The sequence below is a fragment of the Ictalurus punctatus genome, chromosome 27 (assembly GCF_001660625.3).
Source record: "Ictalurus punctatus breed USDA103 chromosome 27, Coco_2.0, whole genome shotgun sequence".
Lineage (NCBI taxonomy): Eukaryota > Metazoa > Chordata > Actinopteri > Siluriformes > Ictaluridae > Ictalurus > Ictalurus punctatus.
The window spans coordinates 12,178,552-12,191,804 of record NC_030442.2 but is presented as its reverse complement, the minus strand read 5'-3'; the positions used below and the strand labels follow the sequence as shown (position 1 = coordinate 12,191,804).

General features: G+C 38.3%; 1 protein-coding gene across 5 annotated transcripts in view; it reads right to left on the bottom strand.

Annotated features, from left to right (window-relative positions):
• The window catches only part of uacab (uveal autoantigen with coiled-coil domains and ankyrin repeats b), a 55,928-nt gene that overhangs the window by 7,742 nt on the left and 34,933 nt on the right, over positions 1-13,253 (bottom strand). For 4 of the 5 annotated variants that reach the window (XM_017459201.3, XM_053676565.1, XM_047151481.2 and 1 more), the window contains exons 3-15: positions 12,241-12,329; positions 11,958-12,022; positions 9,243-9,300; positions 8,912-8,982; positions 7,766-7,872; positions 5,964-6,142; positions 4,682-4,719; positions 3,837-3,890; positions 3,589-3,696; positions 1,072-1,104; positions 844-930; positions 695-725; positions 488-540 (exon numbers count right to left, since the gene is read on the bottom strand). In XM_017459201.3, coding sequence (XP_017314690.1) covers positions 488-540; positions 695-725; positions 844-930; positions 1,072-1,104; positions 3,589-3,696; positions 3,837-3,890; positions 4,682-4,719; positions 5,964-6,142; positions 7,766-7,872; positions 8,912-8,982; positions 9,243-9,300; positions 11,958-12,022; positions 12,241-12,329 — 973 coding nt within the window. The remainder of the gene's footprint in view (positions 1-487; positions 541-694; positions 726-843; positions 931-1,071; positions 1,105-3,588; positions 3,697-3,836; positions 3,891-4,681; positions 4,720-5,963; positions 6,143-7,765; positions 7,873-8,911; positions 8,983-9,242; positions 9,301-11,957; positions 12,023-12,240; positions 12,330-13,253) is intronic. The other variant, XM_017459202.3, reaches the window with a different exon arrangement.

Below are 13,253 nucleotides of genomic sequence, written 5' to 3'. Positions count from 1 at the left end.
TTTTCCCCATGTTTAATACGGTGGCCTCATGGAGACAACATGGTAAAAATAAACATTTCTTTTAAGCTTTGACATTTTTATTACTACACTGTAAGAGGAGACATTTTATAGATGCAATTCATCCAAAAATCAGGCCAGAATGTTCATTTCTACATGCATTATCTTGCCTTAAAGGCAATAAATCACATTTCCACCATAACCAAAACATGTGACAAAAGAAAATGAGAAAAACGAAATCAATTTCCACTAAACCGAACACCTCGGACAATCTGTCTGCATATAGTACACACTGGGTCAAGCACAGACACTGTGCGGAGTTACCGACTTTCAATCAGAAAATCCTACTGCTGTATTACACCAACAGAAACGTTTTCTCTTCATATTAATAAGCATCTGCTTACATAATAAAAACGGCACTGAAAAATAATGGGAATTAGAAAATATGTAGTAAACAACACAGCGAATCAATTGTAAGAGAACATTTTACCTGAGCTGAATCCAGACTTTGAGCTTGTCTGACGAGAACAGATTCTTTCCCTGCTTGAATAAATAAATAAATAAATAAATAAATAAATAAATAAATACTCCAGACCAATTCTCATTTAAAGAATCAGATTAGTTCATATGAATGCACTCTGGATATTTTTCAAACTCAGCAGGAGGCCTAGGTCTTTAAGTCACATTACTAACTCACCTTTAATCACAGACTGGCCCGAGTAATCTCCCTGCAAAATAAAATCATGCAAATGTATTAATTAGAGTCATCTTGTTAATATGGTTAGAACACGGGTCCCATGACGCTGCATGGCGTTTCATTATTGTTTGCCCTGGCTAGACACTCACCAGATGGCTCCGGAGCTGAACCTTCACGGTCTCTGCAGCTGTAGTGTCTTTCTCTCTGGCAGACAGTATGCGCTTCAGTTGCTCCCTCTGATTACAGAGGAAAAAAAAAAAAAAAGGGTTGGAACGTGAGAGGGAGTCAATCACCTTTCATGCTTAAGCAATAAAGAGGTTGTGTGGAGAAGTGCTGTTAAAAGAGCTGTGGAAAACCACTGATGAAATGCAAAGTACCTCTTGGTGAATGTCCTCCACCGTCGACTTCTCCTGTAATGGGGTCAAATAAAGTGAACCACGGACTGTAATTACAGCAGCGCACATTAGATTACAGAGCAATTTCCGATAGATGCATAGTGAAAAGTTCACGTAAGGAATAACACAAGACAGACAATGCAGTTATAGGAAAATAATTCACACTGAGGTCGCCCAGTGTGAAGCTTTTACCACAGACTCTCACTTTTTATCTGTTTATAATATTTAATCTTTTGGAATGCCTATGAGAAACATTCGTTGCTCATGTCATAGCACTCCATGACCAGCTTTTCTTTTTGCTGTTCTCCCAACTCAAGAAACTTACTGGCTGTTAGAAAGCACGGACAGCCGAGACTTCTTCCGTAAATGTAGAATAAACAACTAACAAACTACTAACAGTACGCTTCATCACGTCAATATGTTTTCTTTGTTAAAGCATGCTTAAAAAAAAAAATCTGTTTATATTTAGGCTTAGATTATGTGGAAGGTCTGCCATAGTAACCCTGTGTGCAAGCTGTTACTATAGAAACTACTAATATAAACCTATGTTACAGCCAGAACTACTGACAGAAACATGAGGTTATATCAAACTAATCCACACCGTCTGAACAATCAGATGCAAGAACTCAACTGCACTGTGGTATAAGTAAAGATAAGGCACATAAGGACATGATAAAGCATCATAAAATCTGTTAAAACATACATAGGTTCAGGAAAGCTAACACGAAAATCCTAGAAGGCAGAGAGAACTGTAATGGCAAAACCCTCTTCGGTGGACAAGGCGGCTCAAATGCTACCAGCATTCATGATAAAAAGCATGTTCTATTAGTGATGTGCTATCTCTGGCTCACTGACTCTTTTCAGTGAACGTTAAGAGCGGACTAAAATATGTACTGGGGTTTGTTTTTTTGTTTTCTTTTTTTTTGTGTGTAATTTTGTAATAGTGTAATTTAATCAAAAACCTCTTTTCAACATCAGAGCGTTCCATTAGTATGAATTCATTCATCTTCATTAATTGCTTTATCCCAGTCGGGGTCAATGACATTTCAAGTTACTTTCCTTAATTAAATCAAATGACAACCCCCCCCCACCCCAAATGTCTGTCCAAAAAGTGCTTGAGTTTTTGAAAACATTGGTTCTTATTGGCGAACTGAGTCATACAGTGCTGTGAAAAAAAAGTAGGATTTCTTCTGTTTTTGTTTATTTCTTATACTAAATTGTTTCAGAAATTAAAACAAATCCAAGATAAAACAAAAGCAACACAAAATACGGTTTTTAAATGATAATGTTATTTATTGAAGCAAAAAAAGTTTTCCAATACCAACTGAACCTGTGTGAAAATGTATTTGCCCCTGTAGTTACTAATTCCCCAAATCTATGAAACTGCATTAATAATGTGGTTCAGCTGGACTAGACGCAACGAGGCCTGATTACTGCAAACCCTGTTCAGTCAAATCAACACTTAAGTAGAATTTCTTCAACAGCATGGAGTTGGTTAAAAGGTCCTACACAGTAACACACTATGCCAAAATTGAAAGAAATTCCAGAAATGATGAGGAAGAAGGTGATTGAAATACATCAGTCTGGGAAGGGTTACAAAACTATTTCAAAGGCTCTGGGACTCCAAAGAACCACAGTGAGAGCTATTATCTCCAAATGGAAAAACTCGGCACAGTAGTGAACCTTCCCAGAAGTGGCCGACCTTCCAAAATTCCTCCAAGAGCACAGCAACGACTCATCCAGGAAGTCACAAAAGAGCCAACGACAACATCAAAGGACCTACAGGCCTCTCTTGAATCACTAAAGGTCACTGTTCATGACCCCGCTATCAGAAAGACACTGGCCAAAAATGGCATCCATGGAAGAGTGGTGAGGTGAAAACTACTGCTAACCCAGAACAACATTAAGGCGTGTCTGAATTTTGCCAAAACATACCTTGATGATCCACCTTGAGTTTTACATTAATAAAAAAATGAATTAAAACTGTATAGTGTGTTTACTCAGGCTGCCTTTGTTTTATGTTGTATTTCGTTTGAAGATCTAAAACTATTTAGTATAAAATATACACAAAAACCTGAAGAAAATACTTTTTCACAGCACTGTACTCATTGAAAAGAGCCAGAATTCCCATCAATACATTCTATCGTGCACAATTACTGAGCAAAGAGACCAAACCTTCTCTTTTTGTTCTATACTAGTTCATAAAAACAAGGCTCATGGATTCACAGGTCAAAGTTAACCTAGACAAAGTTCATGCTAAGTGAATGTAACTGCCACTAGAAGCAAATGTGTGTATTTTACAGAGCATTTCTTAATGTTCCTCCTGTTCCAAAAGGCAAATTTAATTCGCATTTGTCCTGATCACTGTTTTAGATGAAAAAGCAGAACAGTCTTTTCAGGTGTCGCTTGTATCGACGTCGCATGGGGTCAAAAAGTTCAAATGCTAAGACTAAACACCTCTGCAGGTTTGTGTGTGCGTGCGTGCGTGCGTGTGTGTACCTGACTGAGCTGCTGCTGCAGTGTACTGACTCTGTCCAGTAGAGCCCTCTGTTCCTGATGATACTTCCTCAGAGTCTCCTGTTGGCTCTCATTCTGCTTCTCAAGCTCCTAAAAAATAAACACAAATGCACAGAAAATGCAGCCCACTGGATAAATATTTTTGATGGAATACTGCAAGCCAAAAGCTTCAACTCCATAGTCGAAGCCAAACAGATAAATCAGTTCCTGATGCAATTAGTTCCACTTACGTGAATAATCTGATCCCTGTTAGATGATGCCTCAGGGGCCACATCCACAGACAGCTGGAGACAAAAGACAGGAAGAGAGACTCAGCTAAGCTGGCTGGAAATCATGACCAACACTGATCATAACCATACATCTGCTCAGGCTTTAAAATAAACACTGCTTATCCTAGCTGCTTAATAATGTCAAAACTGATAGTGAGTTATTATAGTCCTAATACATTGCATTCCTTTCTCCAACAGCAGGTGGCAGTAACGTCAAGCTGTAAAGCAGACCAAGTCAACACCGCAGTGCTCATTGCAAGTTCGGCTCCAGGCTTTACAGCTAATCCAAGCTTTATTATATAAACTAAGCATAAAAACAAAGCTCCTAGCTCAGGATGTGTGACTAATGAAAGCAAATAAAAACTTTAACTGTGTGAGAAAATGTATAAACCTGGCTCGAAAGTGTGTGAAAAACTGACAAATGTACACAACCATGTGAATGGGTAAACACTGACTACAATGATTAGACCTGCTTTCCTCACTTCCCTCTCCTTAAAGGTACACTCACTAGTTTTGGCAGAAGTTTGATAATGCTAGCTGTTTAAAATAAATGTAGGTTAGAAGCTTGATTGGTTGCTTTATTCAATCAGCAGTCAAAATGTTAGACTTTGTGCTGATTGGTGGAATGTTGGTGGCACACATTATTATTATTATTATTATTATTATTATTCCTGTTGACAGATGCCGAATCCAAAACCTCTAAATAATCAATAAAAATGTGAATAATGATTTCATCTCCAACGTCAGTGAGGTGGTGTTTTGTGATTAATGAAACATTAGTGCATCGTGTGACTATGTTGCAGTACCTGTCTCTTCTTCAGTTCCACTCTGCTAGCTTCTTTTGCTGGAAATACAGATGAAGGGAGAGTTAAAATATTGATGTCACAGCTCAGTCTGTAAAATACGACACAGTGCATTCAAGAGAGTTCGCAAAGAAAATCTGATCTTCTGCACTGTTATAATGAGGACCTATTTCTAATGAGATTTAAAAATTTTAATAAAACAGAACAACAAAAAAAACATGCAATTTCTCTCTCTCTCTCTCACACACACACACACACACACACACACACACACACTATAGCTGCTCCATGCTGCGAACACCTGGCTGGCTCTGCTGTGCAGCTCATTTTCCTAGAAAAGTCCCTGCTGCTTCACTAACACTACACCACCACACCACATCCTCAATTACTTTCCTCTTTTTCAAAGCCTTACTCCTTTTCCTTGCTCCAGCCTTCATTTAATCTCTTAACACCATCATTTCTATTACTCCTATCAGGGCATTTCTTTAAAAAAAAAATGTGTTAAACCATTAAACTTGTATTTTCACCTCAACTGACTAATCATCCCCATTTTTACACCTCAACATCTTTGTTCTTGCCGCGGTGAAAAGAAACGAAGGAGAGGAATGTTCTATTATGTAAATCAGATTAACGTAAAACCAGAGGTGCCAACACTGACAAGAAAATCAGGCAACTCAAGTTCGAACAAGAGTATAAAAAAAAGACCAAAGATACCACAGCCACGCCTTTGCATTTTCGGCAACAAGACAGCAGCTTGTGAATTCACAGGTCACCTTTATGAAATCGGTCCAAAATGAAAGTAAACGTGTCTTTCACAAACCTTGTCCTCTCACCGTGTGGCTTTTCATTTGTTTTTAAGTACCATTATCATTTTCTTTACTATTATTATTATTATTATTATTATTATTATTTGTTCCCCTCATTTTTTTTTTTTTTGTTCTACGTGTTTGGTCCAACAGATGCTTTATCTGAAAAAAGCTTAAGGATAGTTTAAGGTGTCTCCTGTACCACTGTAGCTAGAGTTCAAATGCTACAGCTAAAGCATAAATGTTGGCACCTCAGTGAGACAGGTGTATCAGCAGCACACTGTAGAAGAAACTGCAATTTGAAGACACCAGTCCTTGCTTTTCCAATCACTTTTGTACTAATGAAAGAATACATGCAGATGTGGATCCTAAAGTACAAACACCATCAAATAACAGTTCTGAGCTATTGGGTGTTCGAAATGACCAAAACTTCTGCTCGCTATTCAAAAATTATTCAGTGCTCAAAGATGTGATTTCACCTTTCGCATTATCCAGATAGCTCTTAACAAGGCTGATGAGCTCCTGGTTTTTGCTGAGTAGGGCATAGTGATAGCTGTCATGGCCGAAGCTGTCCACAGCGGTGACATCAGCTCCACGCTTCAACAAAACCTCTACAGCGTCCTTACAGGCAAATGTACATCCCAGGATCAGGGCGGTTCTAGAAGAGCACATTGCATTTGTATTAACACATCATCAGTATTCTGAACTCAGCATTAACGATGCACTTAAACACTGCTCAGCACTACAGAAAAATGACATCTCGTCAAAGGGGAAATAGCTTGATTATAGCTAAATTTATATGGTATATCCTATTATAAGATTATAATAAAACCAAACATGATTATTAAACCAATTTCTAGATTTATTTTACTAATTTTACGCTTGATATAGTCTTGTTCTATTTGCAGATATTGCAAATAGAGATTAATTAGAGATTTTCCTCATTTTTAGCAGCTAGAAAGATTATTATCTTCCGGTAGAAGATATAGAACATATAAAGCTTGAAATGAGTTTTTTAATTAAAAATAAATAAATAAATAAAAAAGTCTAGAAATAGGCCTAATAATCTAATATTTGGTTATAACGGGAAATGCTAGATAAATTCTGATATATTGAAGATATTTCCACTTGCTGTCGTTTTTTGCAGTGAGAAAGTTGTGTATGTGGGCAGGCCGATCATGATTGTGAAATTTATCAACACTACAAATGCCAATAAATTCAATTTCTTTTTGGCCTTCGGGGTCAAAAAATTCAAAAGGGAAGACATAGGGCAAATAAACCTAAAAACATATTACTGAAATCCACAGTTTACTAGACAATCATTTTACAATATATAATAACTATAGCAAAAGTCTATGCAAATATAAATGTAAATAAACAGTCATCAACAACGTGCTTTATTGCTTTTAGAAATAGTGGCCAAGTTACAACTTTGCGAAATAGCAACAAACAGTTGCAAACAGTTCACTGATTAAACTTTAGACTGAGAATAATGATTAACGATTATGAAGTTCGGCCAAAACCAGTGGAGTGTCTCAGTCATCGGCTATTAACATTTGAACAAAGGTGCTACTTTTTTTTTTTTTTTTTTTACAGTATAGAGAGATGCATTAGGTCCATTGTTTATGTGTCACAATTTGTTTTGACCCCCAATAAAATAAATAAAAAAAATTTTTAAAAATCACCCTGAACTTGTGTTGGCCAGCATAGACACCCAAAAACTACAGAACAGACTGTATAGGGCAATATCTGAGGGAAAATTTAAATATGACAAGAATAAATCATATGACCTAATTGGTAGATAAATAAAATTAAAGGTGATTAAGACTAAGACTACTTAAGGCAATCGACTTCAACACTGTCATTATACTGGGCTATTATGTTAATCTATTTTTCTTAAATGTTTTCTTAAATGTCTTAATTCACACATATTTCATCCATATATTGTGATCCGCATTTTCAGTCTAGATTTAGATTAGAATTATTTTTTTAAAATCAGTTTTAAAAACAAGTGCTTGTGTTAAAACGATTGAAAAACTCATTTCTGAGAGCACTACTCAAGAAAAACCCGGCATCCTGGGAAATCCGAACTGCACAGAGGTAATTTTACAATCCAGAAGTTATGCATTTAAGATAAGCACTCCATTAAATTAAGCAATCGATTAGGACAAACAAGCAATAGCGTACATGAAGAGGAATCGTGCATGTATATAAATAACTTTTCTTGCATCTCTATTGAACCCTGAATACATGTGAAGACATGCGAGTAAGATTTCTTTACTTGTTCTGCTTGTCGCGCACCCGGATGTCGGCCCCTCGGTCCAGCAGGAGCTGACAGATATGGGGATGACACATCTGAGTGGCCAGCACCAATGGAGTTCTCCCATCCTCCAAAAAAAAAAAAAAAAAGGAACAAATGGCACAGAAAGTCATTCCCTGATGGCACATTTCACATACGAGAGTAACTAAAATCTGAATTACAAACTGAGCCTCTGGACAAATCATCACGCTGAAGGAATATAATCTCTGCAAATCTTCAGCTTTTCACTTTATTCAAGAAGACTTGAATGAACAGTCAGTGCAGGTAGGAATGCACATTACATTAGAGTTAATGAAATGAATGAACAGTTACTAAGCACATTCCACATAAAGCCACAGCTGTAACAGTATACATAGTGCAGAAAAGCCTTTAAACAGAAACAACAATACAATAAAACCACATCACAGGCACTCAAATACCATCATGTACATTTCCCATGCTCAGTCCTAGCACTAGTCTTAGTGTGGCCAAGGTGCCATGAGGATGCATTCACAACTAGCCATCTTTGACAACTGGTATCATCTTTTTTTTTTTTTTCTTAGTACAGTTTGGAATAATTCAGCATTTTCTGTCCTACTTCCCAAAGATGACTGAACTGTATTTGAAACGCCGCAAATTATGTCCATGATAATAGTTCCACTTTGAATTTAAACTTAAAATACAAACTACACAAGCTATTTCACGGAATTCTTTATATAAAAAATAGATTACTTCTTCACTACTCAGTAATGAGCACTATTTTGAGAGGAGAAGAAAAAAATAAGAAAGAAAAAAACCTCAACCTGTACTGTTCGTGTTGCTGCACTCCTCTTACAGGGTTTTAGCTTGAGTATTTAGTTCAAAAGTATTTAGCTAATACTTTTGCTTGCCTGATGTGTTTATGGAGGAGACTAAAAAGCTCTTCTAGAAGTCACTCTGGATAATGAAGTCTGCCAAATAATACAAATATAAACAATAATATGAAGAATAATGGTAAGACCTAGATGTATTTCTTATGCACTCATTAGCTACATTACCCTCTTAACAAACATAACAGTCTTGTCTAATCAACTACATGTAGATCAAAAGGGGAAAAGTGTACAAATCTAATTTTGACTTGATACTTACAAAGTCACTAGCGTTGACCGAAGCCCCACTGTCACACAACAGCTTAACACTGGAGGAGCAGCCGGCCATGACTGCAGAAAGGAAATGACACAGACATGATGGACGGCTCACAAAACAAATAAGAAATGGAGCTGTAATCCTTATACCCTGATCGTACCCTATACAGTCTACCTAACACTCGAATTCATTACCAGATGATAAAGTATGAACTGTAGTTTTAGCTTGTCCTGCTATCCAATGAGCTTTTCATTACTCTCAGTTTGCTCTGGCACTGATGTCACTATGTTCACCACAACACTGTGAGACAGAGGGGGGATGAACTGTTATTCACCTGCATCATGCAGGGCTGTTCGTCCCTGCAGGTCCACATTTCCAACAGGGCAGTTATGCTGCAACACATAACAAGCATTGATTTTACAATCTTTGTACAGCATTTCCATCGACATACGTTGTACTGTATACATACAACGCAACACAAACAAACCTCGAACCTTAAACAAAAGTACCAAAAAGTCAGGCAGCAAAACATTCAACACAAAAGCAAATGTGAAACAGAAAAATCAAAACCACATCAATATTAACACAAGATGGGAAAAGTAGGTCCTTACTGAACGGCACTCGTTTCTTGCTGATTAGACACAGTGCATGAATATCACAAGTTAAAAGACTCGCACTTCCGCAAGCTTTACCAATTTATCCAGATGACACAATTTTACTTGTTATTTGTGTCATTATAGTGAGGAGTAATTCTTTCTTTTGCATCCATAACCTGGTTTCCTTTAGGTGGGTTTTCCTTTAGTTTGCAAACTCAAATTAATTTTGTGCAAAGGTGCCCGCATATCTAAAATAACATCGTATGAATGCGGTTGAGAAGAAAATTGACACCGAAAAAGACGCATCAGCAGATTCATTTAGGCTTATATTTCCTCTTACTGTAAACATTCTCCAATTCTGTGGTCTCTCAGACTGACGCACGCTGTAGCCAATCAGCTATGAGCGTGTGAGATCATGTGTTTCTGACTTTGCTGTTTTCAACTTTGTTGTGGTGTTTTTCCTTTCGCTGTTGTATTTTTGCTTTTGCTGTTACATTCTTTATTTGTTGAAGTCTTTTGCCACCACATAAATAAGGTATGCTGCATACAGGGTTGCCAGGTATACATTATTTCCATGGAGGTTGGGCAGGTTTGTATACCTTAGTTTACTGCTTAGTTCTATCAAGGACTGGCAAGTGAAACAGTTTATTACATATGTATGTGGGCTGTGATTAAACTGTTGTAAATTACCAGGTGAATTGGTGTAGAAATAAGATATTGCTAGGCCATTTTATGATCCTGACTGAAAATTGTTTAAGAACACTACGGTTTTGTTAAAAATGAATCACATGACTCCCGAGTGGTGCAAGAGCTTCACCTTATCCTCAGGAGATCACAAGTTAGAATCCTGGCGATGACACAGCCATCCACGGCCAGGAGATAAAGACAGGAAAACTGGCTGTGAGCTCAGTGTGGGAGGGTTGGCATGCTCCCTTTCCCCTTGCAAATCATGGGCAATGGTGAGCTCATGCAAGCGGAAGGGATGGATAGCGCTTTCCTCCGAGGCCCCGTGACACAACATGAGCAGTAGTTTAAAATGATATGGTTGACTGGCTTCATGTGTCTCAGGGGAAGCATGTCATAGCCGTCACGCTCCCAGATTGGTAGCTGTTGTAAGATAGGAAAGACCTAACTAAATTAGACTAAATTAGGGAGAAAAAGATGTGAACAAATAATGGCCTTACTCTGGAAATATGACATATTTAATGAACAGAGTCATGATTTTAGAGATAATAGGTTGACATGCCTAGTTCTGACCTGCATTTTTCATCTCCACTGCAGGCCTATAACTTTGTTTGACCTAATGATTCATATTTTGGCCGCTTTTAATGGCCACCTGCAGGTCAAGTACAAGAAAGTCTTGCTATGGCACTAGCACTGCTCAGTTGAACATTCAGTCCCAGAGCTCAAATCCCAAATCAAGCACATTCTCACGCTGTTCCTTTCTTTCTCCTGCCAATTTTAAGCTTGTTTGGACATCCTGACTCACTATAATACTATCCTAATTATTTCCTTCTCTCTCCAGCAACAGCTTCCCAAATGGGCAGTGTGGTCACATGATTGAGCTGTTAACTGCACTCTGGGTAGTGAGAGCTGCTCGAGGTGGGCAGAAAGCAGCGGGTCAGGTTACACTGGCCTCTACGATGACGGCACAGAAATACAGAGGGGAGGATGCCCTGTCAACACTCGGAACACCCTTTCTTGAGTTCTTGAAGGCTTTTAAGCATACACATTAGGTAGAGGAGTACAACAAGTCACACTGACTCCGTGGCAAGCTTGGGGTGGTCAAATCAAGGCTAAATCATAAAATACATCACGGAGTAATAATAGTAATTACTGTTGTGTCCTGACATTTAGCCATAAAAACCTTACTTTTGTAAAAGTAAACAAATGTTTTAAGGTTTCCTAACAAAATGTAACTATAACGTATAAAAACAACAACAACAATGATTTGGCCGTGACAAAAAGTGACAGTTACTCAATCTTGAATTTTCTACTCAAGAAAAAGAGCCATTAAATGGTGTCGATATGTAATGAAAAAGTCTATTTTCAACTCTTCGCCTTTCTGAACCATCAATTGGACCATCAATTCTTCACAACCTCTACAGTGTAATTATCAGATGTCAGGATGTTAAACTGATGTGAGATTTTGACATGACAGGCCTGAGAATGGATCTTTCAGAAAATCCATCATTAGGGAAACAACAATTTCATTCTCTCTGCACACAAAGGACATCCATTATGCACTTTATATTGTCCTTTATGGTTCTGTTACTTTATAATATATAATAAATTTTACACAATGCACCCACGCATTCTTTTTGAAGCTGATAGAATGGCCCTGATTGACAAGTGCATATTTCCCACCATTTCTCTGTTTGGTACTGGACAGCTTCTTTCACTACACAACAACTTGGCACACAGATAAAGAGGCGATACTAGGGACAGATTACCTGTAGGAGCTTCTGCACGCACAATGACTGTTTATTCCGGGCTGCTAGGTGTAAGGCGTTTTTTCCTGCAAAGATAACAACACTGATTGCCATTCAGGCTCAAAATGCAACAAAAAGAATCGCTAAGTTTCTTGCATGTCTAGTTTATTAACATAATTTCCTTGCATATAATTTGACTGGTAATGTTGAATAGTTTTATGAATAATTCCTATTCGCTACCTGGTGAAGTGCTTACTTATAAGTGCACACTAATAATAGTGCCCCAAAAGAAAGAACATAATACCTGTGGCATCATTGGCTGTGACATCAACACCATGACCGAGGATGACACTAAGGCAGTCCAAATGTCCTCTGGTGGCAGCAAGATGAAAACTAGACAGAGAGAGAGAGAGAGAGAGAGAGAGAGAGAGAGAGAGAGAGAGAACCCATGGGTAAATCAGGGTAAAGGCACAGAATTTTAATACGGTTATATCCGGCTTCAGGAAATGGGAGCGAGAGTGAATGAGAGAGAGTGACAGGAGAAGCTGGGATGAAAGAGTAATAAAGTAGGCAATGTAGTGTGAAAACCGATGCCTGCTGTAACTGCCCATATCAGCATTCACAGAGGATGATGGGAAACTCAATCCTCAACCCTCACACTCTTAACACAGCCCACATACAGTACGCATTAACTCGGTGTGGGGGAAAAAAATTATGTACTTTTTTCAGCTTCCTCCCCAAATCCATAGAATCCATGCCATCCCTTCCTTAAATTAGAATATCTGAATGCTTGCACAAGAGATGGACATTATGGAATTAATGGGACATGTTTAACAGCCAAGTGGAGCGTTCTTGTCCTAACTGGCTGGCTGGTGGTGGTCATATATGGGAACAAAACCATTAGTTGTTTTTAACTCCCATTTATAGGGAGCGTTTTTTCCCCCTCGGAGTTATTTCATTGCTGGAATGTGAGGAGACCCTCGGCAATGATTACACCACATTCGTATTTGATATCGCTCACCCCACCTTTAAAGCTACGCTAGATTTAGTCTCAGAATTCTGATTCCCCTGGCATAAATGCACGGCACATTATGTACAGCACTGTGAAGGTTGAGGAGCTATTAAAGCATCCCGATTATGTCCACAGCAGCTCATTGTTGTAGCATACTATTCATACCTAAGCCTTCAGAGCAGTCAACACCGGCCTCAGAGTGCTGAGCAGGCTCGAGCTGGACACATGGCATGTCTGTTCTAGTGCTCAGAGGTGTGGGAAGTCAAACAAGCTGCCACCTGACTTCGGGAAGTGTTATTAAAAGC